The sequence below is a fragment of the Cebidichthys violaceus genome, unplaced genomic scaffold, assembly GCF_023349555.1.
Source record: "Cebidichthys violaceus isolate CVI_PGR_0920_01 unplaced genomic scaffold, fCebVio1.0.p SCAF_90, whole genome shotgun sequence".
Lineage (NCBI taxonomy): Eukaryota > Metazoa > Chordata > Actinopteri > Perciformes > Stichaeidae > Cebidichthys > Cebidichthys violaceus.
The window spans coordinates 179,595-205,135 of record NW_027176976.1 but is presented as its reverse complement, the minus strand read 5'-3'; the positions used below and the strand labels follow the sequence as shown (position 1 = coordinate 205,135).

Below are 25,541 nucleotides of genomic sequence, written 5' to 3'. Positions count from 1 at the left end.
TCAGCTCTTTTTAGTATGACTATTATCAGTGTTTTATTTAAGTAAGACAGAACCATTCATGTAAAATATCAATACATATAAATACAAATAGAGAAATATATAAAATAAGCATGTAGATGAGTGCAATGAGCAGGTGAGGAAGTACAAAAGATTTACTAAATGAGTACATTAATACTGATATCTGACTCCCAATAAAACCAGTTGGGATAAAACATGGAAGAAGAAGAACGTTGAGGAGATATATTGTAAATACATGAATGTACATTCTCTGTTATTAGTGAAATATAGCTCTTTACTACTATCTAGTGGCAACAGTTGGAAACTACAACTAGATCAGCAAACACATGTTCCCCTCCAATAGCATCTGTAGCCTGTAGCCTGTGACCTGTAGCATCACTGCTACAGGTCAGAGTCACTGAACTGCCCTCCACTATCTCACCAGAGGAACTCATTGACACAGAGGGAAGCCTTGGAGGATCTGGAGGGGAAAAGAGAGACTTAAGACATTCACATTAGATGTTGATGTATGTAATAAATCATAACATGGCTTTGTCACATGCATTTTGAATTAGGTTCATGTATTTTGTGAACAAAAACCTTTTAGAGCTATGGTCTTATCAACCTTCACAAAAAGATTACAGTCAACATTAACTTCACATCACTTCTGGGAGTTTTAATAAGAGTTCTGTTCCAAAGAAGTAACATGTGAACCAGGTGTGGCTACATGGAACATGGAACAACAACACTGGAACAACAACACTGCTGGGTCACCAGGACACCAGATGTGCTGATGTTTTGTACTCACACTGAACATCTAATACGAGAGACGTAGAGTGGATCCATCCATGTTTATTCTCAGACTTGCAGTAGTAGATCCCTCTGTCCTCAGAGCTGATGGAGGTGAAACGATAAACACCTTCTGGACCTTGAAGCTTTATTTGGTTCTCCTTGTACCAGATGTAGTTAGCTGCTGGGTTAGCATCACTGCTACAGGTCAGAATCACTGAACTGCCCTCCACTATCTCAGCAGAGGAACTCACTGACACAGAGGGAAGCTTTGGAGCATCTGGAGGAGATATGAATAAACATTAACTTATTTAGCTGGGGTTCATTAAAAAGCTGCAACTTGGAGAAGCATAGCTGATAACTACCAGAGTAAAAGTTATATGTAAGTAAGGTACGTAACGCTTCACAAATAAATATATATTAAATGAGACTTTACCAATGATGTTGTCTGAGAGTCAATAATGTCCAACCCACCAAATCATGAAGAATGAAATGCAGAGTAAATGTCAGTGGAACACTGTCAGTAAACTCACACACTGGAGGAGAGGGGAAGGCCTCATATCCTCTAACAGCACAGGAAACATTGTCTGCAGGATTAAAGTAGCCTGAATACGAAATAGACGTTTGTGTCTGGATGTTCTGTCTATTCTTGTACCAGATGTAGTGATGATGACCAGGTGGACGACAGCTGCTCTGACACTTCAACACATGGTTATATGACCCGTAGACATGTAATCTGCTCACCTGGATCTGGAGATCTGAATATGTGAATAAGGAACAGACATCTTCATCTATACACACACATATAAACACACAAGACGTTCAAAAGACGTTGAAAACTAAATTACTAAATGTTCAGATGAAAATGTTACCTGTGACAGACAGAGTGACTCCAGGTGAACCAAAATATTTCCCATCTGGTTGGTTTGTTGTGAACCTGAACTTGTACTCAGCTGAGTCTCTGTCTCTCGGGTCTCTGATCTTCAGAATGCAGACTTTGTTTTCACAGTGAGACGTCACACGACCTGAATACTCTGGGTCTGTTCTCAGATCCACATAAACATCATTACTTGTTTTAGTGAACCAAAATTTTTCCTCAACTTGGGTTTTAAGGCCATTTATTGTGGATGGGTGTGAGTAGTTGCAGCGTATTTCCACTGTTGATCTTTTTACGGCACAAATCTGAGTAGAAGTGTAAGCCACTCCCCAGACATCCTGAGCCTGAATCACTGAAACACAACAGAGCACATCAGGAAGCGTATTCAAAGGTTTGTTATCAGTGATTTGGTGAAAGGTGACCTGGACAAGCTTCAACATCATTATCAGATCAACTGTTTGTAGTCATTGTCATTGTCATTGTCATTGTCTTAATCATGCAACTGAACTGCAATAAAGTGTCTGGATGGTTTGGATTTGGTCCATTCATTCAAAAAAAGGTTACAAAAAAAAGCCTGAAAATGCATCTTATATGCAAACAAAAAAAATTAGATATTGTACACATTTTTCCATGGCAAGAGAAGTATTTTTTATAAAATACTTGCGAGCGAGAGAGAGAGAGAAAGAGAAAGAGACAGAGACAGAGAAAGAGACAGAGAGAGAGAGAGCGAGAGAGAGACAGAGAGAGAGATTTGATTTTTGATTTTTAAATTCCTTTTATTGATCCAGAACAGATCACTGTCACGTCATCAATTCAAATAAATAAAAAATAAAACAACTCCTTCAACCACAGAAACATACATATCAAACATGAAACTCAGCTTTTTACTTCAGTCATCAGTCAAAGTTGAACTTTCAACCTGAACTAAATATCAAAAAGTACAACAGACTCAAGAAAAGTCTTAGATTTCATCGTCCAATAGTTTCCAATCCGTTAGACCGGATCGTCCCCTGAAGGCACCGCGGTTCATCGGTTCCCATCAGCAGAATTCTTCTTCTTTAACGTCGTCCAGCAAGACCAGGTCTGCATCCGATCCGCAGTCCGGTTCCCTTTCTTGTGGACGACCCCCAGAAGCTGAGCTGGATGGAGCGAAGCAGCTTCCAGAGCTTCTTCTGGCTACAGCCTGCAGCTGTTTAAAGCAACGCTCACACCTCCATGAGGAGACGCTGCCCAGAGCATCTCAGTGGCTTTGACTTCAGTGGAGACTTCAGGTACTGAGGCCCGGTTCTGTCCATCTCTCCACCGGTGATGTTCAACGGTGTGATGTTGAGGCTCTGCTTTGAGGGTCAGAGCAGAGAGACAGAGAGCAGGACAGAGATGCAAACACTGTGGAGACCATGATCATCAGGGTTTAGTCTGTTGAACAGTTCTACCTCTCTGTGCTTTGTGAAGGAGAGTGATCTGCTTTTTAAGGCGGAAACGCTTCTTCTCCTCCAGAAGGTGCCTCCATGTGTGGACTGATCGAAGGAATTTGGTGACGTCACTGAAGTGATCACTTATTCTGACAGATTTCTTATTATACGTTTGATCCAGATAAGAGTTGATTTCTTCCAGTGTATACAGGTCTATGTTTATGCTGGAGGTTCCACTAGAAGACATTTTTAACTCAGAGTCATCCTCCATGTCCTCTTCACAGGACACCTGGCTGTTGGACCCACTGGGTTCATCACGTGTGGAGGCTGCCTCCTCCACGCTGTCCTCTGGCTCCGGTCGCTCAGTCCGAGAGCTGCTGTCCTCTGCACCGTCAGCCTGCTCTGGACCAGCAGCCTGACCTTGGTCAGCTTCAGCTGTCGGCCCTTTACTGCTGCCTGCTCCACTTTCCCTGATTCCTTCGTCTGCTCCTGCTGTCAGTGCTTCCTCTGCTACTTTCCTTCCCTCTGTTGTGAGACTCAGAACAGCTGAGTTCTCATCTATACTTTTTTCTCCGCATGAATCAGCTCTCTGTTCCCCGACCTGATTGTTCGTCTGCCCGCTGTGTTCCTCCTCGGTCGGCGGATCATCGCCCCCCCCCCCGGAGCAGCGGCTTCCGCCGGCTCGTCATTCAGCGGAGCCCCGGTGTGATCGAGCTCCTCCGCCGGTACGGCCCCCGGCTCGGGGCGCCCTTCGGCCGGCCTGCGAGGACAAGCGGTCCGCTTGTGCCCCACATCCCCACACTCAAAGCACCTGATGCTACCTGTGCTAGCGTACAGCATGTAGTGTCCCTCCCCGTGTTTCACCCTAAAGGAGACCTCCAGTGTCTGAGAAGGACCGGTAAGGAACATGAACACCTGTCTCCTGAAGGACAGGACATGTTTCAGTTTGTCGTTTTTACAGCCCAGACCCACAGTTCTGAAGCTGCTCGCCAGCTTCCCGAAGCGCTGCAGCTCCCACTCCAACACCTGGTTGGAGATGAACGGGGGAACACTGGAGACGGTGACCCGGGTGGAGGGCACTGCGAGCGGGGAAACCTGCAGATACACGCCGTTCATTGTGACGCAGCTCGATTTTAATTCCGCCACAAAACGCTCCTCTTTTAGAAACACCACCACACCTCTGTTCATCCTGGAGGCATAGCTCAGGTTAACGTGTCCCACACGGTCCCCCACAGCCAGGAGAACCGCCTCTACCGGGACACACGGGTCGGGCTGAACCCGAACTCCATGTCTCAAAGACAGGGACGGCATCTCAGAGGACGCCATCCCCGACAAGAAACACGGATCTCTGTCCGCCAAAATACCACTGATCTCACAAAATATCACCACAAGTCAGTCACACAATGAACTATGGATGAAAAAAGATGAAAAGTTTGAGAAATAAATCACCAAACATTTAGCAACGCTCACCACGCTCTCTACCACCACGCTCTCCACCAGAGAGAGAGAGAGAGAGAGAGAGAGAGAGAATATATATATATATATATATATATATATATATATATATATATATATATACATACACACACACACACACACACACACACACACACACACAAACACACACATTTGGCACTTTCTAACTCCTATTAAAATGTATTATTTTATTTTGTATTACTTTGTGTGAGAGGAAGACTAAATTAGTCGGGGTAATATTAATTAGTCGGTGCTTTTCTTGGTTCGTTTCCTCTCTGTTCACGCTGTGGTCAGGTTTCTGCTCAATCTAAAAGTAAATGCAGAGGTGAAGGAAACCGTTCACAGCAGCTGTGATATAAAGACGAGATAAAAGCTGCTTCCATCACAGAGCGTGGAAATACCTCACTGAGGTCAGAGAACGGAAGGAACGAGCAGGGTGGAGTGCAGATGTACGACGAGAGAAGACAAGTTCAGTCAGAATGTGTTTCACTGTGAGTCCAGCAACCCTCCAAAAAAACAAACTATTGAAATCTGATAAAAGTAGATGGAAACTAATCGTCAGCCACATGAGGCTGTTTATCACAGATTAAACAGGGCGAGAGGTTGTCACAGGGTGAGGAGGGACCAGGTCATGAATAAAAGCCACAATATTCTCAGTTTACAGCATGTCAAAGACGCTGGCAACACGAAACAAGACATCACTGATCATCCATTACCAATGGAAACAAAGAAAAACTGTTTAAAGAAATGCTCAATGTCTCTACACAAAATTCACATTTTCAGCGTTTCTGGGAAGGTTTGCCTTCACGACTCTGATCCACTTGCTTGTGATCTTCAGCGTGTTTTTACAAGACCCACATTTTCCCAGATTCCCCTCTTTTAGTGCGATAAATGTAGTTGTTCAGTACCTGACACAGAGAGCAGGAAGACGCTCGCCGCCGCAGATAAACTCATAGCTGCTCCTCTCATCTCTCTGTATGCGAGAAGATAAAACATGTCAGCAGATTAAATAATGTACACAAGAGGTATACAAAAACAGGCACATTAATAAGCTGCTTCTACTTACAAAGAAGAAAGACGTCGTCTTTAAATATACACTTCCTCTGCTGTCAGTAAGCAGAAGACTGATATCAGGCAGATAAGCAGCTCGATTTCCTTCCTCCTTTGATCATTAGTATTCACAGTGAGCAAAACGCCGGTAACAACCCACAATGCGATTAAGTTGTGTTTTTCAAACTCTATAAACTTTAAAACGATGAATAAGACACCGAACCTGTTTTGCACCGACACCAGGAAAGAATATTGAGAAAGAGAAGAGAGAATGAGACAGATGTGCTCAGAGGCAGGGTGTCAAACAGAAGGTACATAATCAACCTCTGAACAGTTTAACTGAACAGGATGAAGAGCAGAGTGTCGATCATCAGAGAGATGAAGCCACACTAGAGGAAAATCAACACCGAAACATTCTACCATCAATCAATGATTGTTTAGACACATTTAAACTCACCTTGTGTTCCTTATTTCCACATTTCATCAGTAAAACGATTTGTATTCTAAGTCTTTTACTCGTTTTACGTTCGTTTGCCACAGAGTTTATTTTCTGGAATGATCCAAAATCCAATGAAAGTATCCCGTTGGCTTTTTGTCGAGAGAACCAGTACGATGCTAACTTCCTGTTGGCCTTCAAAAATTGTCCATGAGCCCGAGAGCGAGCGCTTGTTCTACGGGTCCATGAATGCGGAACATCCCCTGAAGATCCAGATACATTCTATCACTCTGCAGTCGAGCCTTTTTGGCTTCAAGGTCCACTGAGCAACTTTCAACAAAGGAAGCCCAACTCCAACGTCTTTATGGAATCGGAAGAGAAGCAGTAGAGAACACCACGCTGCTGGAGACCCAGGCTGTATTGCTGGGCCCGCTGGAGGGAAAGGGAGGCAACGGGAGAACCAGAACCAGGACTGAGAGGACGCAGACTGTCAGAACCTGCTGCGGTAAAATTAGAGGTTTTCTAAAGGGACTCGGAAACACTACCGCTTTAGTCCACAAGGCCCGCCAAAATAAACAAGGAGAAAGTTCCTTATAGCAGCTTTAATTCACCAAATATGAATATTGTAGATTACAGTTATACTGACTGATTTAATTAATGTAATAAGTTCAAGTGATTATGGAGGATGAAATCAGATAGATTCACATCTCATGATCAAATGCCAAAGGGAATACAGATGTGAATTATCTTAAAGATTATGCATATTCTGGTCTCATTAAATGGTGACTTTAAAAGAAAAAACTGTACATGGTGCCTTTCAAATAAAATAGAAAAAAAAGTAAGAACCACATTAGTTACTTGACTGACTGTTAAACTGTTTTAAAAGAGGGAAACAAATATATAATATATATCAAGAGTGAAATGTACTCGACAGGATTTCAGAGTTGAAATGTTGCTCCTTATCGGTATCTAGTGGCAGCCGTGTGGAATTACAACTAGATGTTATTTTTTAAATAGCAGATTCTAAGAATCGAAAGAAATACAAATCTTTTATTTCAGTAAAACTAGCAATACCACAGTGTAAGAAACAACTGTTACAGCAACTCTTACTCAAGTCAAAGTAAACAAGTATTCATTATGCAGAATGGCTCATTCCAGAATCATACATATTATATTATTGAATTATAATTAGTGATGCATTATTGTGTTCATTAGTGTAATGTTGCAGCTGGTTAAAATGGGACTCATTTTAATTACTTTACTGTATATACTGCTGTCTATATGTAGCTTAACATTTAGTGATATATGATAATTAATCGTTGATTTCATTTTTAAAAGCTTTAAAAGAAGTAAAGTACAACTATTTTAAAAAGGTACTTAACTACAGTACTCAAGTACATTTCACCACTGCGGATTGTACTTTGGTTTTTCACTTTTCACCTGTCCACTTACTGATACAGATTTTTTTTAAATATGCAAATGAGGCATTTGCTTATCAAATATGTGCAGATTTTCAGAAGATAAATCTAAACATGGATTCAACATTCTGGTTTAATTTTGATGATATATTAGAGTCAAAGGTTTTAACAGAGGACATTTTTGATTTCTCTTTTTAGCACTCTATAAATCAGAAAATACTGTCAACACCCGTAAAAAATACATGTTTGCCATGTTTTTAAGAATATAATACGCTTGGAGACACTACAGGTGAATAGGGTAAATTGATTAACTAATAGATATCACCATGAAACTTCACCGGTTGATTACTTAAAAAACATAAAGATAATTATTTTAAAATGTTAAAATCTACAGATCAATAAAGTAATAAAATAACCACTTAAATCTGTATTGTGCAAGTTTTCTTTCCACTAGTCTTAAAGACCAGCATCTCTTTCCCAGTGCATGGAAAACAAACTTGCTGAAACCAAGAAAGAATAAATCATTTGTTATGTTGGCTTACAGTAGAGAGCCTTAAATCCATTATACAGAAACAGTATATTTGGACCAAGATTAAATGTATGAAATAATACGCTTTATACAACCAGCATCCAGGGATATTCCCACAGCCAGATGCATTATATATTAAAAATAATTACGAAACTCTTTGCTAACAACTTCTCATTATTGTATGTCACACTGAGCGGGTGGAGACTGTTGATCTGCAGACCCCGGCTTCAGCTCCCGATGGTGATACCGCTGGCTTCGATTGTGCGTTCGCAGTCGCATTGCACTGAGGAGTTGAGGAACCCCAAAACGAGAGCTTAAAAAAAAGACCTGTGAAGATCGGAGTTACATTCGTAAGGTGACCACAGAAACATGTTTGACAAATCATATTCACTGTCCATTGCACTCTGTCATGACACTCTCGTTAAAGTCATGCTATGCTGGGTGAAAGAAAACAGAGTGAACACTGTTGCACGTTTAGTTCAAATTAGTAAATTTGCTTCTAAAAATGTTTCGTCTATACACGTCTCTCCTGAGAAACAACATTTCAATGTAAAAATTTAAGAAAATTAATAATTACCGTGTTTGAAGAGGAGATTAGAGATTCTGGTCTTGTTTTTCAGAGGTTGTGTTGACTGTGCTGTACAATACATCTGGATCATCTCCAGTTTCCTGACTGTTTCTGAGAAATGTGAGGGGACGAATACCATTTTGAAATGCCATGAAACAAGTAGTGAAACAGTAGCCATAAAACGCGACCCTAACGGTTTATCAAATATGCAATTGGATATCTAATGATCGGCTTGACAAATTGTGAATCTTAGGACAACACTCACATGCTCATATGTACGTTGATTTAAAGCTCACTGTGGTTGTTCTCTTTCTGTCCGGACTGTGAAATGATCTCTTCCTAGTCAGGAGCATTCTACGAGCATTGACTATTATCAATCTTTAATTTTCTTGCAGTGTATTGCAAGCCTGGCGGCCTGACGAGCAAAAGTTAACCCCCCTACGGACCTAAGTGTCAGGATCTTTAGTTAAAATCTATTTCTAAGATGTTCTTAAATTACAGTTACAGTGCGATGGTTCTGTTGGAAACAGATAAAATGTTTGGAAAAGCTCACAAGTGACCTTTGTTGGTTAAAACTTGAACACGCTACAGGAAAACATCAGGTCTGAGATCCGTGTACTTTACCCTCACACTTTCAACTTCACAAGCTAACGTTACATAGCAACTTTAGCTAGCTAGCCAAACTGTCAGTATCCGATTCGCCATATGGAATTTTGTGGAAGACTTCATATCTTGAAAGCTTACCAAATGTGACCAGAGAATCCATCAGTCAAGGAAGAATTGTAAAGGTTTAGATAGATACAAAAATGCAATCATCTGCATATGGGGAAATGTAATGAGTTTAATTGTTTATAACTGGTGGTTGAATGGTCAATTCAAAGGGTAGTGGTGATAGAGGCCACCGCTGGCAAGGAGGGGTTAAGATATATGTCACCATAAACACAAACTATACTTTGTGGGCACAACACAGCAGCTGAATCCAAAAGATAACGTCCTGGTCAATTCTAAATAAAAGGCCAGGACACTCAAACACCTTCTAGACCTTTAATCTGTAGTCTACTAATGAGGATAATGTTCCTGTGTGAAGAGCTGCTCACCCTGGGAGTGTATTGCCACTGTTGAATTTGACAGTAGCGTACTCAACACTGTCCACGTTCTCTTCCTTTTTGTGTCTTGGGGCCTGAGATGGTGTGATATTCGAGTAGAGAGGATCTGCTTGTTTCTTAGAGAAGTTGATGCAGGCATAGTGAAGGCCTTCCTTCTTCTCTGCTGGTTGTTTCTATAGATGTTAGACAAATAATATTATTTGTAAGTTTGTGTACAATTGTGTAGCTGACACTCAACTGTAATGAAAAGGTGGAATGCGTGGGATGCGATCTTGCAATCTGGCATCTGGACCCTATGTTTTTATTGAGGTTGATGAATTTGGGCTCCACGTGCTATAGATATTGAACTACTTTTATAACCTCTACTTACAACCTCTACAGTGTCCAGCAGGCTGCAGTTCAGTCAAGGTTTTGTCACATACTGTATTTGTCTCAGTCCAACCAATCATGCGAATAATTTTATGTTTTTACTGAATCTGGTTAGTGCAAATGGTTAATTTGGGGTGACATTTTAAATAAGACATGTAGAATACAGTGTTTTTGATGAAATATCCCCATTTCAAGCTTTGATTTAGTTGCTTTTCCTGAAGGAAGCGTTTACCGCACTTGACGTGTTCAAGGGCCATTGGTAAGTTGGAAATCCAAAGTTAACATCTGTTTCTATAGCTTCTGGCTGTGAAAAATTGTTTTTTAAAAAACAGGTTTTTCAAACCTGGCAGAAGGCTTTGTGGTTCAGATGGTTAAAGCACCAGCAGGAAGTATTATTTCAACAGAAGAAATGTTGAACTTTGGGAATATGAACTATTAATGAATATTTCAATCAATCAGTTTTCTGTCGGTTACTTAACAACAGGGTGAAAGTCTGAAAAATATTGAGGATGCATAACATGAGGAATGAATCAGAAACTGGTAACCTGGTCAAACAAAACAATAACTGATACTTTGTTCTTCTAGAAACATACTATCAGTACTTTTCCAGTGCTTTGAGAAATGAGCTCTTTTGTACCAAAACCGACCTTCCTCACCTGTGCTCTGTTGTCTGGTTTATTTGTAGGCTCAGGTGGTTCCTTAGAGGCCCTCTTTTTCCTGGTTGGGAAGATAAATGAAAAAACAAAAACAAATGGACAAATAAGTACGCTTGACTGTTTGAAATGAACATCCAATGTTTCAACAAACAAGGATTTACAACTCACCTAATCCACAGTGACACAGAGACGAGAATGACAAGAATTAAAATAGCAGAGACTGTTCCAGCTGCTATTAATATCCATCCTTCTGGAACATTGGAATCAAATGAAAACAGTTAATTGGGATGTTACAGCTAAATAAAAAAAATAAATAAATTAAAAAAATATATATATATATATATACAGTATATACTGTCCATATATCATATATCTTAATTAGTAAATAGAGAACTTCAAGATTGGATATTCTTACAACTGAAGTTAATTCATGTTAATCCCGACTATAGCCAACATTGAAAGAAAACTCCAACAATGTTACACATTAAAATCTGCTACAGGTCTTTGGAGTACTATTGCATACATAAACAAATTTAATTTGAGTCAGCATAATTTTGGGATATAAAACTACAAATTGAAAATGAACCTCCAGAGCATCAGATGCAGTGGAAAGACTTACCAGCCAAAACAGCCAGATGTACGGTGGATCTATGACGTCCTCTGTTGTTCTGGGCTTCACAGTAATAACTCCCACTGTGTTCAGCTCTGAAGTCAGTGATGTTGAAGGTCTGTCCTGATGTTTTTGGTGAGTCTTCACCCTCCTTGTACCAGGTGTAGTTAGCTGCTGGGTTAGCATCACTGCTACAGGTCAGAGTCACTGAACTGCCCTCCACTATCTCAGCAGAAGGACTCACTGACACAGAGGGAAGCTTTGGAGCATCTAGAAAAAACACAGAAGTGAAGTAAATTACACTTAGCTTAAAAACAACTCCTAACATGCCATATAAGCTTAGACCAAGAAAAGTCCAACCAAGCTTCCAAAGAGTAGATGGTTGGCTTTACAATGTAATACTCACACTGGACATCTATGAATTGTTCTGAAGACGTGATCCTTCCATATTGATTCTCAGACTTGCAGTAGTAGATCCCTCTGTCCTCAGAACTGATGGAGGTGAAACGATAAACACCTTCTGGACCCTGAAGCTTTATTTGGTTCTTCTTGTACCAGATGTAGCTAGCTGCTGGGTTAGCATCACTGCTGCAGGTCAGAATCACTGAACTGCCCTCCACTATCTCACCAGAGGGACTCACTGACACAGAGACATTTTTCGGAGCATCTGGAAGATAGACATGAAACTATAAAATTAACCTCAAAAGGCAGATGTGTTGATTTAGTGCCACATATATTTAGATCTCTTAAATAGTCCCTGATTGTATTTGGAGAAGTTGGTGTGTTTTGAGCCCCTTCTGATTGACAAATGAACTTTAAATATCAGTTATCTGCCATTATTTGTGTTTTTTTTTCTCATCTCAACTTCAGACCGCCAATGTTTTCAGTAATGCCATCATGTTCTTCTTTCTAATCAATTTGGGACCTCCTTGAAAATGAGATGGTGCATCTCAAGGGGTTTATCTGTGTATAATCAATTTCATTCACTTAAAAAGGTGGAGTGTGTAGTATTTAGATGTAATATAATATAAATAAATATGTTCTTTTAGTGCAAAATTCCCTGAAAATAAGAACCGTTGCGTTTTCATTGGCTTAGAATGAGCCGTTTATATCTACGGTATACGCAGCAGTTCGTCTTCACGGAGGCTCCCATGTTTCTACAGAAGCCCAGAGCGGACAAAACCAAACTGAACACGCTTCGAGATGGGAAAAATTTCAGTCGGTTGCAATCTGCAACCTTGCAGCTAGATGTCGCCAAATCTTACACACTAGACCTTAATACGCCACCAATAGAGCGACAGCAGTGATGGCAAGGCTGACATAAATTGCCCCTCAAACATCTATGACGGATAAAACCAAGCTTCTTTTTTACCCAATAAGATGCTTCACTCACATTTCACATCAATAGAGATGGATTCAGATCTCTTCATCCCCAGCTGGTTCACAGCTCTACAGTAATACTGTCCAGAGTCAGAGGACTGGATGGAGCTGAAGACAAGATGAGGTTCTTTACTGAGAGATTTATTTTCATCTTCCTTGTACCAGGTGTAATTAGCTACGATGTTAGCATCACCGCTACAGGTCAGATTCACTGAACTGTCCTCCATGACTTCAGCAGAGGGACTCACTGACACAGAGGGAGACTTTGGAGCATCTGGAGGAGAACAAAAAACAATACAACTTTACAAGATGAACACACAACAATTCATACATAAATGAACAGCCGTTTGCTCCGAGTTTGAATTCCCAAATTGATACCTTTGGGTAAAAAAATGTGACAGTATTCAAGATGAACTGCGCCTCGCCTGGAAAGTATCAGGCGGTCAAGGCGGACAGTTTCTAGCAGCCCTCAAAAGAATATACAGGAAGTCAAAGAAATAGTTACATCCTGTTAGATCCGACTTGTAGGCTAGTTGTATTTTGCAGAACACGTTCGGATAGTTTTTAAATCAGACATGTGCAAACATGTATCTGCATTGTATTCTATCCTTTGTTCTTCCACCTTGAAAAGCACTTTGTAATTGCTGCTCCTTTTGAGAAGCTATAAAAATACACCTTCATTATTATTATTATCAACCCCACAAGATATGGTTATCAATGGATTAAACCTTCATTCCAAATATGAAGCTACACATAAAATTAAGATTTTCTACAAAACGTGGTGTTGTGGCCATAGACTGTATATAAGATGTGGGCGTAGTCATCGTGACGTCGCCCATTGGTTTCTGGACTGCAGTTATGAAGCCTGGAGTTTGGCAATTTCACCGCCGCCATCTTGGATTATGTTGTTGTTTTGCAACTAATTAATGCAGGGTAACCATATTTGGAATGCGGAGGAGTATACGTCTCTTCTAGAGACCTTTCAATCACAGTAAGCCCCGCCCCTAAATCATCCCCTGCTTTCTGGTGTGTTTGACTCTAAATGTTCCATAATGTACTAAATGAACATCATGCTGTATTGAAGAAGACTGTAAACTAGAGATTGAGACCATAAACTCATGTTTACAATGTTTACTGAGGGAATAAATCAAGAGAGAAGAGTCATTTTAGACTAGACTTCTATACAACCAGAGGAGTCGCCCCCTGGTTCTGCGGCCGCCCTTTTTTATTTTTTGCAACGCCGTGACGCAAACTCACACAGCGGAGGTAAGCGGTGATCCTCGTGTCCTTTCAGAGCACAGGAGATGCCGTCTCCAGGTTTCAAATGGGCCGTGTAAAAAGCAGCTTCCTCTGGAACTTTCTGTCCGTTCTTGAACCAGACGTAGGAAGGACGACCGCATGTGCTGCTACAACTCAGCTCTGCCTCGGTGTGAGAGATGTTGATCGTCACTCTGGTCACATGCATCTGCAGAACTGGATACGTGAGGAAGGACATCTAGTCAGTGGTTACTGGAAACACACACGTCAACAATAGTAAAGACGTTGGAAGTCCAAACGGGTTCTGTCAACGTACACATGAGCTAATATACAAGTCCTCAACAACATTAATACACCTTTATGTTTATTTTAGGACAGGGATAAAAGCAAACTGAGGAGTATAACTTAGGGTTAGACTGAAGAGTAGAAGTAGTGTGGGCGACTGTGGCTCCAGCTCCACTAGTCGCATGCTGATGTGTCCTTGAGGAAGACACTAAACGCCGAAAATAGCTCCCGTATCTGTGCCTACGGTATGAATGTGAGAGAATCTGAATTATAAGTCGCTTTGGATAAAAGCGTCTGCTAAATGACTGTAATGTAATGTAGAAAAGTGAGAAACGAAGGTCCAGCTAAATGTTTGTGTGTGTCCACCTGATGTGATCTCTTTATTGGGAGAGTGAGGGGTGTTGAATGAGGCCAGGTGGTAATATAAGAATACACACTATGAATACAGTATATACGAATACAGTATATATGAATATAATATCTATCTGTGTATATATATATATATATATATATATATATATATATATATATACAGTATATATATATATATATATATATATATATATATATATATATATATATATATACAGTATATATATACACAGATAGATATACACATATATAAATACATGCAAAATTTTGTTTTGAAAAAATGTAAAGGTCCTAACATCTGTATGTATATATATATATATATATATATATATATATATATATATATATATATATATATATATATATATATATATATATATACAGTATATATATACACAGATAGATATACACATATATAAATACATGCAAAATTTTGTTTTGAAAAAATGTAAAGGTCCTAACATCTGTATGTATATATATATATATATATATATATATATATATACATATACACAGTATATAAACGCACACACACACACACACACACACACACACACACACATATGAAGAGAAGGGGGAAAAAAGAAGAACACACAGATATAATAAAGGAATGATAATTAAAGTAAAATAAATTAATAAATAATTAAATTAAATAAAAATAAAAATATTTAAATAGATTACCATTATTAATACATGTGTGTGTGTGTTGGAGGTACACTTTCATGTTACCTGTGACATCCAGTTTGACTCCAGGTTCACCAGTCCATTTCTCACCCGACTGTTTTCCAATGAACCTGAACTTGTACGTTGTTGCGTCGCTGTCCTTCAGGTCTACGATTCTCAGAGTGCAGTGTTTGGTGTCACAGATATACTCCACACGATCTGTGTAGTCTGAGTCGCCCATCAGATCAAAACTCTCCCCATTTACTTCTTTAGTATGCCAGAATTTTTCTCTTACGGTTACATGGGATGGGTGTGTGAAGGTGCAGCTCATGTTCACTGTTGATCCTCTGGTGGCACAGATGTCCTCAGAGGAGTAAATCACTCCCCAAGCCTGACCCTGCACCACTGTAACACAGAGCACATCAGAAACCACAATCAGATCCATAAGAGGAGAAAGACCACAAGTGCTTCATCATGGAATCCTGCTGGAGATCTGAACTTAATTTCACAGAATGACTCAAGCTTCTTTCCCGTCACTTTGCTCTGCAGCTCCGGCCAACGAGCATCAATGAGAAGAGACGTCAAGTCTGCAGCGCGTCCGTTAGTTCAACGCAGGCGGCAACCTACGGTTCTGAGAAGTGAACCCAATGCTGCATTCTCTCTACTGACCAGCAGGGGGTGACTCCTTCGGTCGCAAAGAGAAGTCAGACTGTATAGAAGACTTTACTTCTCACTTGATTTATTACCTCTTTCTGCATCATGTTCCTTTTTTATTTGCATGTGTTTGCTTCCTGTTGAAAACGTCAATAAAAGCTATAAAGCTGGTGTCGTAATTTTGCATTAAGCAAATTTCTCACCGGGTAGAAGTATTTGCTTAGCCAAAAATTTGTTTCGTAATTTACAGCACAGAAGGAAAACGGTGGAAAATGCGCACAGGCTTTAGGACAGTTAGTCTCGCCGAGGACGTCAAACAATCCGTTCATAGAGAGAAAGCTTTCCTGTAACTCCCTCAGAGTGCATGCATGTTTGTAGTCGTGGTTTAGGTTGTGGTCAGACTGTCGGTTGGAGGAAACCGCAGCGAAATGCAAAACAGCGAGCCGATAGCATGCAGATAACAGATAGGCAAATTACTGGTGACGCTGCAGAGCATGGACATATGTCACTGAGCTGGTTTGGCACGGACAACTAAAGAGGAGTTGAAAGGGAAGCAGTTTTAATAATAGTAACAATAATTTTGATGAACTCTTTAGGGATTACATTAGTTAGGAAGCCTCCTCCCACTGCTGACACGCAGCAACACATCTGTGCTGACACAGCTGTGTCAAGCCTTTAAAAGTCTGGACCACTGTCCGCAATAATTTGGACGTTTGAGTCCCTGAGTGTTAAATCTGTCTCTCTCTGTAGGAGAAAAAAATGAAATGTGGAAACAGAGAATAATGACTTGATGGTGGTTAAGACAAGTTAAGACAAGCAGAAGTGCAACAGTCAACTCGTTAGTCTCTTCTTCTGCAAAGGTTTAACCTTTTAGACTGTTGTTTGCATGTTCCCGTTTAAATGGATCTCAAAGAAAATCCATAATAGCGAGAGGATTCCTTCTTTTAGCAGCAGAAAGCAAAAAGCTTCACCAGTGATGTCATAACTTTGACATAGTTTTAATAATGTTAATTGTGTAGGAAAGATTTGTTGTGTATTTTTTGTATTATTTAACATAATTTTAACTATTTTAACTAAGGCACCGGCAGACCATTTCTAATGCGGATCTCAAAGCTTTAATGGCACCCAGCTGTTTAGCTCTATGAACTATACTGTTGTAGTACTGTGTTGTACTATTTGCATAGCTGTAGTGGATAGAAAAACTAATTGTCTACTAATTGTAAAATGTGTTCAACATTCGTTTGGAAACCTGGCTTGTGAAAAACGATTAAACTATTAAGAGTGTAAATCAACAATATAATCAATTAAGTTTTGCTTAATGTCCATATACTCGCAATCGCAGTGCATCTCAGAACTGATCAGCTTTCACAAATTTTATCATCTCAAACTGTACAAAAACGTAAATTGTTCTCAAGTCACAGAATACAAAAAAAGATGCACGAGTGAAAAAGGACTCGAGCTATTTTCGTGCAAACCATGTGACATCACAGAAAACTGGGGTTGAAGACACTCGAGATGTCCGGGAAGAAACAACGAGTCATGGGCGAGCGGTTTTAAAAAGGGTATGTAGTTGATCTTCTGTAAATGTGGATGTGCAGTACCTGGCACAAAGAGAAGGAAGACCACAAATCCACCGGCTGCTGCTGTTGGACCCATCGCTGATCGCAGAAAGTAAAACCAAACGTCAATAAAGGAGAGACGAAGAGAGACTCGTGAGGTCTCGATGGATCACCGTCCTCTGTGGTCAGTCAACCGAGGACAGAGGATCAGGCTGTAAACAGAAACAGTCCGCCTACCTTCCTTCCTCTTTAGAATATTAAAGCATGAGGTCATTAAATAACCAAATCAGACACCTTAAAAAAACAAACCAGTTCATTGTGTTGTCAACTCTACATGAACCAGTACTGGAGACAAAGACAGGTGTGACAAGTTCTTTAAAAAATTCTCTTAAATTCACCAAAACTTACCATTACATAACGCCTAATTTGCATATTTAAATATGACATTTCAGAAAACTTGTAATACAAAAAATACTCATGTTAATGTGAGTGATGAAGTGGTGAAGTTTGATGGTGATATCTACTAGTTCATGTTGTGACCCTCTGACATCCACCAAACTTCACACCTTCATTCCTCTCTGTGTGCTGAAGCTTTCTACAGAGGGCTTTGTCCACACACCACTCACACACTCATCTATACATTTATTAATAAAAACATGGAGGAAATGGTTGTTTTTTTATGGCTGTTGACAGTATTTTCTGATTTATGGATTAATATAAAGAGATAAACAATATTCCCGCGGCCCTATGGTTAAGAATCACTGCATTAGATAACACCTGAAGTTACTCAATGTCCTCCTGGATTCTCATTCTTCATATATGTTTACAATCCAACTATGCGTAGATATTACTGAGCGTCAATAGAGTTGTTCTCAGGACAGAGGGTGTCTGCTGTACAGATCACAGAACATTGTGATACGTGATTATGAGGGGGAACTTTAAGTCACGGAGCTTAACTGAACATCTGCACTTCCTTTTTTTTAAGTGTGTGTGTGTGTGTGGGGGGGGGGGTGTGACAGTGTGGTCCATGCTGCCTTTGTCAAGGTTGTCAGGAGTAATAAAGTTTGCCATCCTGATTCCGAACGTTCAGACGATGCAGAAGTGCCTTAAACCTGCATTCTCTCTGCTGACCAGCAGGGGGCGGCTCCTCTGGTTGTATCGAAGTCTCGGCGTGTTGGCCCGTCGCCATCTTGCTTTTTTTTGCAACTGGTGGGAAAGCTCAGAAAAATGACCGTATTCCCCCAAAAAATACTCAGTTGATAACCAGACGCACAAACGGGTTCAATCCATCAGGGGTCGGCAGCGACAGAGAGCGACGGTGTGACGGCGAGTTTGAAGTCAGCAGTAACGTCACAGCTGTGAACATCTGTGAACATCTGTGATTAAATGCTACAACTCCTCGAGACCCGCGACGAGACCCACACTACGTACCTCCGTCTAAGTCAGGCCGCTTCTGATTAACGTTAAAGAGGACAGCAACAGCAGCAGCACAGGCACACTTAAGGTGGGATGACTTTTAAGGTGGACCAGCTGTTCTTTATTCTCCTTTAAGTGACAAGCCGCTCCTAAAAAAATAATAAACCAACTTCAGACTGGAGATCACCGCTTTGACAGAAACACGTCACGTCCTTTGGTTTCTGTGGTAAAATGATGACCGCTGTGTCTTCATCTCCCCAACCTCGCGCTGGTTGAGTTTGTGGTCCAAACCCACAGTAGAAGAATGTCTGGTCTGTACATCCTCTCTATTCAACCACAGTAGAACACAACTGGGAAGTGAGGGGCTTTAAAAAAAAACACACACACATCAAAGCACCGTGAACAACTTGTACCAAAACAAGATTTAATAAGCGTTCACAACTCTGACTCTAACATTAGAAGGCAGAGAATGAAAGTGGAGCAGAATAAAAGCATGTGGGCCACATAATGTGAAATAAAGAAAACAGCAAATTAAGATAATTTGGTAATGTTACAGCAGAAGACATAATTCAAAAAATGTGTAAAAAGAAATAGAAAATGTAGAATGTGCTGAAATGTGTCTTTACTTACATCTAGTGGCAGCAGAAGGAAACTACAACTACACATTCCCCCCAAATCCTCCTGCTTCTTTAATTGTTTTTTTTTTGAAGTAGTAAGAAGTTCTACTTTGGTATTTAATTTACTAATTCTAACGATATATTTATAACAAAGACAGAAAAGTCCATTTGTGGGAGCAGATCGGCCGCGTGGACAAAGATGCTGTCAGGTTGAGCTGTGATAAGAAACAGATCATAATGTGGTCACTATTGCATATACTGTCAATGCCATGTATTCAGCATTCATTTGTACATTGAAAGGTGTTTTATGAATGGTCCAGCTGTATTCTTGGTCAAGCCTGTCCTGAGGATTGAAAACTAGAGATTTCTCTTTTTGTTGACTGTACTGTACAACGCAGCTGGATCCTCCGCAGCATCCAGATCTCTGGTTCTGAGAGGGGAAATAAATGAAATGAGGGGATTCTGAGAATAAAATGTAATTTAATATTTAATTTAGCTCGTTGTTCTTGTGTGAGGAGCGGCTCACCTGGAGGCCGCGACTTTAAACTTCACGGCGGCGTAGACGATCGTCTCAGCGTCTTCGTATCGTCCGGGCCGAGCCGGTCCGATGTTGGAGTAGACGGGATCGGCCTGCTTTTTGTGAAAGTGGACACTGGCATAGTGAAGTCCATCCTGCTCCTCCGCTGGGTGCATCTGTTGGACAAATAAGATTCTTTTTTTTACATGCGAGGACGGCCTGTCACTCACAGACACGGTGTCGCCCCTTTTCCACTGCAGGAACTTTCCCACGGGACTAGGAACCTTTAGGGGAACTCGCTGCATTTCGACAGCAGGGACCAGGGTCTAAAGTATGAAACAGCTCCCCTGGTCAGTAGGCAGTACCTATTGAAAGTAAAGGAACTTACGGTTCCTGGTTCCTGTTCCTTTTTGTACTTGCTGCTTCAACTGATGTTCACAAAATAAGGAGGTACTCTAGTATCAATGTAGGACCATTTTGGAGAGCATCTCTCTTTGTTTGATATCATTAAAAAAGTCAGGATCCAGACTCATTTTTAAAAAAAGACAAAGAGAGAGAGCGACAGCGCGGTGACTGTTTCACAGAGGTTAAAGCACAAATGAATAACCATCAAACACTAGACACGCTCCTCTTCCTCACCTGTTCCCAGTCGTCTGGTCTCTCTCCACGCTCAGACGGTTGCTTGGAGGACTTCCTCCTTCTGGTCAGAAGAATTCATTTCAAAAGTTAAACTACAATGAATACATTTTGACTTCAACTTCACGCAAAAAACAATTATGAAACAGAACTGCTTACATGGTCCAGAGGAAGACGGAGATGAGTATGATTGCGAGAAAAAACGCAGGAACTGTGGCAGCAGCTATTAATCTCCATGCTCCTAGAAAACAGTGAAAAAATGAAAGACAAAAAGAAAAGAGAGGAAGTTGTGAGAATCAAGAACAATGGCCGTCCTAAAAGACAAACGACATGTGACCCTGGCTCTGTAAAACCCATCAGCAAGCAGCATCTTCTCATCCCAAACACAATCACACCCATATGGTGTGTTATGACTTCCGGATGCAGTGTGGAGAAACTCACCTGCTACAACAGCCAGATGTAAGGTGGAGTTACTACGTCCTCTGTTGTTCTGGGCTTCACAGTAATAACTCCCACTGTGTTCAGCTCTGAAGTCAGTGATGATGAAGATCTGTCCTGATGCTTTTGGTGAGTCTTCATCCTTCTTGTACCAGGTGTAGTTAGCTGCTGGGTTAGCATCACTGCTACAGGTCAGAGTCACTGAACTGCCCTCCACTATCTCAGCAGAGGAACTCACTGACACAGAGGGAAGCTTTGGAGCATCTGGAAGAGATCAAATATGAACATAAATCAACTTTAAGATCAGAATACTACCTTTATATATTCTAAATATATATATATATGAATGATCAGATATGACCACTAGTCGGCGCTGTTTAGGGGGCTTGATGTGATGGGGATAGGGTGACGGGAGAAGAAGAGTAGTGAGAGAGTGTGACTTGTCTTGGTGCGGTTCTGTGGAAGCTTGACTAAAGTTATGAGGAAAACCCCGAACGTGTTGGACTGATTAATTCCCTATCATACACCCACAAAGCTTATACTGGTTATATACAGTTGTGGTCAAAAGTTTACATACACTTGTAAAGAACATAATGTCATGGCTCTCTTGAGTTTCCAGTTATTTCTACAACTCTGATTTTTCTCTGATAGAGTGATTGGAACAGATACTTCTTTGTCACAAAAAACATTCATGAAGTTTGGTTCTTTCATGACTTTATTATGTGTTAACAGAAAAAGTGACAAAATCTGCTGGGTCAAAAATATACATACAGCAACATGAATTAGCAATTTTGGTGACTTAGAAAGTTGTGTCAATGAAATGAGCTTCATAGCATGGCCTCTTAACTTCTTGTGAGTGATTATGAGTGACTACAGCTGGTGACTTCTCTGAGGCCATTTAAATAGGGCTCATTGGATACAAACGCCCACAAACGCTACAATGGGAAAGTCAAAGGAGCTCAGCATGGATCTGAAAAAGCGAATCATTGACTTGAACAAGTCAGGAAAGTCACTTGGAGCCATTTCAAAGCAGCTGCAGGTCCCAAGAGCAACAGTGCAAACAATTGTTTGTAAGTATAAAGTGCATGGCACTGTTTTGTCACTGCCACGATCAGGAAGAAAACGCAAGCTATCACCTGCTGCTGAGAGGAAATTGGTCAGGAGGGTGAAGAGTCAACCGAGAACCACCAAAAAGCAGATCTGCCAAGAATTAGAAGCTGCTGGAACACAGGTGTCAGTGTCCACAGTCAAGTGTGTTTTGCATCTCCATGGACTGAGAGGCTGCCGTGCAAGAAGGAAGCCCTTGCTCCAAAAGCGGCACCTTAAGGCTCGACTGAAGTTTGCTGCTGATCACATGGACAAAGATAAGACCTTCTGGAGGAAAGTTCTGTGGTCAGACGAAACAAAAATCGAGCTGTTTGGCCACAATGCCCAGCAATATGTTTGGAGGAGAAAAGGTGAGGCCTTTAACCCTAAGAACACCATGCCTACCGTCAAGCACGGTGGTGGTAGTATTATGCTGTGGGGCTGTTTTGCTGCCAATGGAACTGGTGCTTTGCAGAGAGTAAATGGGATCATGAAGAAGGAGGATTACCTTCAAATTCTTCAAGATAACCTAAAATCATCAGCCCGAAGGTTGGGTCTTGGGCGCAGTTGGGTGTTTCGACAGGACAATGACCCCAAACACACATCAAAAGTGGTAATGGAATGGCTAAATCAGGCTAGAATTAGGGTTTTAGAATGGCCTTCCCAAAGTCCTGACTTAAAATCCCATTGAGAACATGTGGACAATGCTGAAGAAACAAGTCCATGTCAGAAAGCCATCAAATTTAACTGAACTGCACCAATTCTGTCAAGAGGAGTGGTCAAAGATTCAACGAGAAGCTTGCCAGAAGCTTGTGGATGGCTACCAAAAGCGCCTAATTGAAGTGAAAATGGCCAAGGGACATGTGACCAAATATTAGCACTGCTGTATGTATATTTTTGACCCAGCAGATTTGATCACTTTTTCTGTTAACACATAATAAAGTCATGAAAGAACCAAACTTCATGAATGTTTTTTTTGTGACAAAGAAGTATCTGTTCCAATCACTCTATCAGAGAAAAATCAGAGTTGTAGAAATAACTGGGAAACTCAAAAGAGCCATGACATTATGTTCTTTACAAGTGTATGTAAACTTTTGACCACAACTGTGTGTATATATATATATATATATATATGTATGTATGTATGTATGTATGTATGTATGTATGTATGTATGTATGTATGTATGTATGTATGTATGTATATATATATATATATATATATATATATACATACATATATATGTATGTATGTATATATATATATATGTATATATATATGTGTATATATATGTGTGTGTATATATATATATATATGTGTATGTGTATATGTATATATGTGTGTGTGTGTGTGTGTGTGTGTATATATGTATATATATATATACATATGTATGTATATATATACACACACACATCATGATTTAATTGTTAATAGTTCATAACTTATAGATGATTACACTTTGTGAAAATATGTATAAATTGCGGCGTCTCTTCCTAGACTAAAGCTTTAAATCTCCTCATGTGGTTTTTTTATTGAAGTTGGTTTGTTTTTAGGTTGTTATGAGGCTGAAAACTGTCAATCTGACCTGACACCACTGACCTCAGTCACATCACAGTGTCTGCTCTGTGAACACAACGCTGTAAAAAGTGAACTACATTTGTGTTTTTACATGGAGCCGTTCTGTGACTGACGCAGCAGGTCTCGTGTTCCACTTTGTACAGCGGTCAGTTGGATTCCCTCTCCCTCTTGCTAGATTGTGTTTAGAGAAGTTGTAGAGTGGCTGTTTCAAAAAGGAGATGTGGGAAAGGTTTCACCACGGAATACTATTTTGGTGTTGTGAGAATAAATAAGACAGGCGTGTTTGACTATCTGAAGTTCTGAAGTTTGTAGAAGACGTGTTTACGGTGTCGATACTTGTAAGAGTCATGTTATAACAGTTCTTTTTGTATTTTATGTCTATTACAGTAATGTGAGTTATGCTGTTTAAAATCTTTACCATACAATAGAATTAAGGTAATTGGTCATGATGTGTGTTTTTGCCCTATTCAGATGAAAGCTGCTCTAGTCTGTCCTGCTATTGGATCATTTGCGGTCGACTCCTTTTAGTACGTTTTAGTGCAAGTTAAGCTTCGATGGAGCAGAATGTGGAGCAACAGGTCTTCTGACCGCAGATTGTACCGCAGACTTTATTTTAGCTGTTGTCAGCAGAAGGTCCGTTTTTTTGACAAGACACAACACAGTACATAATACCCTCTTCCATACGACGGAACGGGTCCGTAGCAGTGACACTGCAGGATCAGTAACGGTCTCTGTTACACCTTCAGGGTCTTTTAAGGTGCCGTTCACCGACCGACTAACAGGGAGAGACCTGTCCTCACACTCTACTTCCAACACATCTGGGTAGCTCTGAGTTAGATCAGACGTAGAGTCAGATATGGGGACATCCACAACTTCAGGGGCAGGGAACACTTTACCTCGCGCTATATATCGTTTCTCATGATGAAATCCACACCATCGACAGGAAAACATGAGCCGACGGGAAGAAAGCAGTAAATCACTTTGGTCTGCACATAAACACGGTGGAGAGGTGCGGGAACCAAACCCGTTTCGATACCTCTCACCACAGCACTCGCATCACAGGCAGACTTGGCGCTAAAGGGCAGAGCACTAGAGAGGATGAAGGACTGCGAGCCACCGTCACTGTGCGCCGGTCCTCTGCCTCTCCTGTGAGCGACACCAATCCTTTCAAGGTGGCACATTTGGAGCGGTGGCCTGGCCAACGGGAGACACCGTCTTCACTAACCCAAGTCCCTTTGGCCTGGAAGCGGCCCCCTGCTGCTTCCGTCTCCAGGCTGCACAGTCAGCGATCAAGTGACCGTGATCATGACAACAACAAAAAAATAAATCACAGTTTCTCAGTCTTAGCACCCGACCGAGAAACATTTCTAACATGAGTTCACACATCGAGGCTAGATCTTCAGCCTTACACCAACGATCAAAAAGAATCCTTTTATCCCGAGCAAAGTCAAAGAAAGTCTGGTTGTATCTTAAGGCTTGGGAAACGTCGTCAGTAAGCCTCTGGCACCAACTCATACGCTCGCAGAATGGCACCTTTAACCTTCTCATAAACAAGACTATCCTCCACAGAAAGAGAAGAGCCAGCTTCCTGAGCTTTACCGACCAACTTACACTGCAGCAGTAAGGCCCTCTTCTGGTCAATGCAATGCAGCAGCGATGCGCTCAAACGACTCTACCTCAGACTCACGAAACACAGGGACCAAAGAAATATTCTTACTGACATCAAATGCAGCAGTAGAACCTGACGTTACCTGTATACCTGCAGAGGGGCGAACAGAACCTGAATGCAGCT

At 40.8% G+C, this 25,541-nt stretch overlaps 3 protein-coding genes across 3 annotated transcripts; all 3 read right to left on the bottom strand.

The window, feature by feature from the left end:
* Window positions 1-129: 129 nt before the first annotated feature.
* On the bottom strand, window positions 130-5,706 carry LOC137867897 (Schwann cell myelin protein-like). The gene is made up of 5 exons (XM_068704356.1): window positions 5,618-5,706; window positions 5,460-5,524; window positions 1,794-2,015; window positions 806-1,066; window positions 130-478 (listed from the first exon to the last, which is right to left on the bottom strand). Exons 2-5 carry the CDS (start codon window positions 5,518-5,520, stop codon window positions 303-305), a joined length of 720 nt encoding a protein of 239 aa, XP_068560457.1. The 5' UTR covers window positions 5,521-5,524; window positions 5,618-5,706; the 3' UTR covers window positions 130-302.
* Window positions 5,707-7,224: 1,518 nt separating this feature from the next.
* Window positions 7,225-17,560, bottom strand: LOC137867896 (B-cell receptor CD22-like). Its single transcript, XM_068704354.1, has 11 exons — window positions 17,506-17,560; window positions 15,317-15,655; window positions 13,931-14,146; window positions 12,687-12,947; window positions 11,700-11,960; window positions 11,303-11,563; window positions 10,852-10,933; window positions 10,675-10,744; window positions 9,650-9,831; window positions 8,562-8,663; window positions 7,225-8,311 (listed from the first exon to the last, which is right to left on the bottom strand). Exons 1-10 carry the CDS (start codon window positions 17,558-17,560, stop codon window positions 8,579-8,581), a joined length of 1,812 nt encoding a protein of 603 aa, XP_068560455.1. The 3' UTR covers window positions 7,225-8,311; window positions 8,562-8,578.
* Window positions 17,561-19,273: 1,713 nt separating this feature from the next.
* On the bottom strand, window positions 19,274-24,930 carry LOC137867895 (B-cell receptor CD22-like). The gene is made up of 6 exons (XM_068704353.1): window positions 24,786-24,930; window positions 21,091-21,351; window positions 20,809-20,890; window positions 20,653-20,713; window positions 20,023-20,189; window positions 19,274-19,926 (listed from the first exon to the last, which is right to left on the bottom strand). Exons 1-6 carry the CDS (start codon window positions 24,928-24,930, stop codon window positions 19,854-19,856), a joined length of 789 nt encoding a protein of 262 aa, XP_068560454.1. The 3' UTR covers window positions 19,274-19,853.
* Window positions 24,931-25,541: the final 611 nt, after the last annotated feature.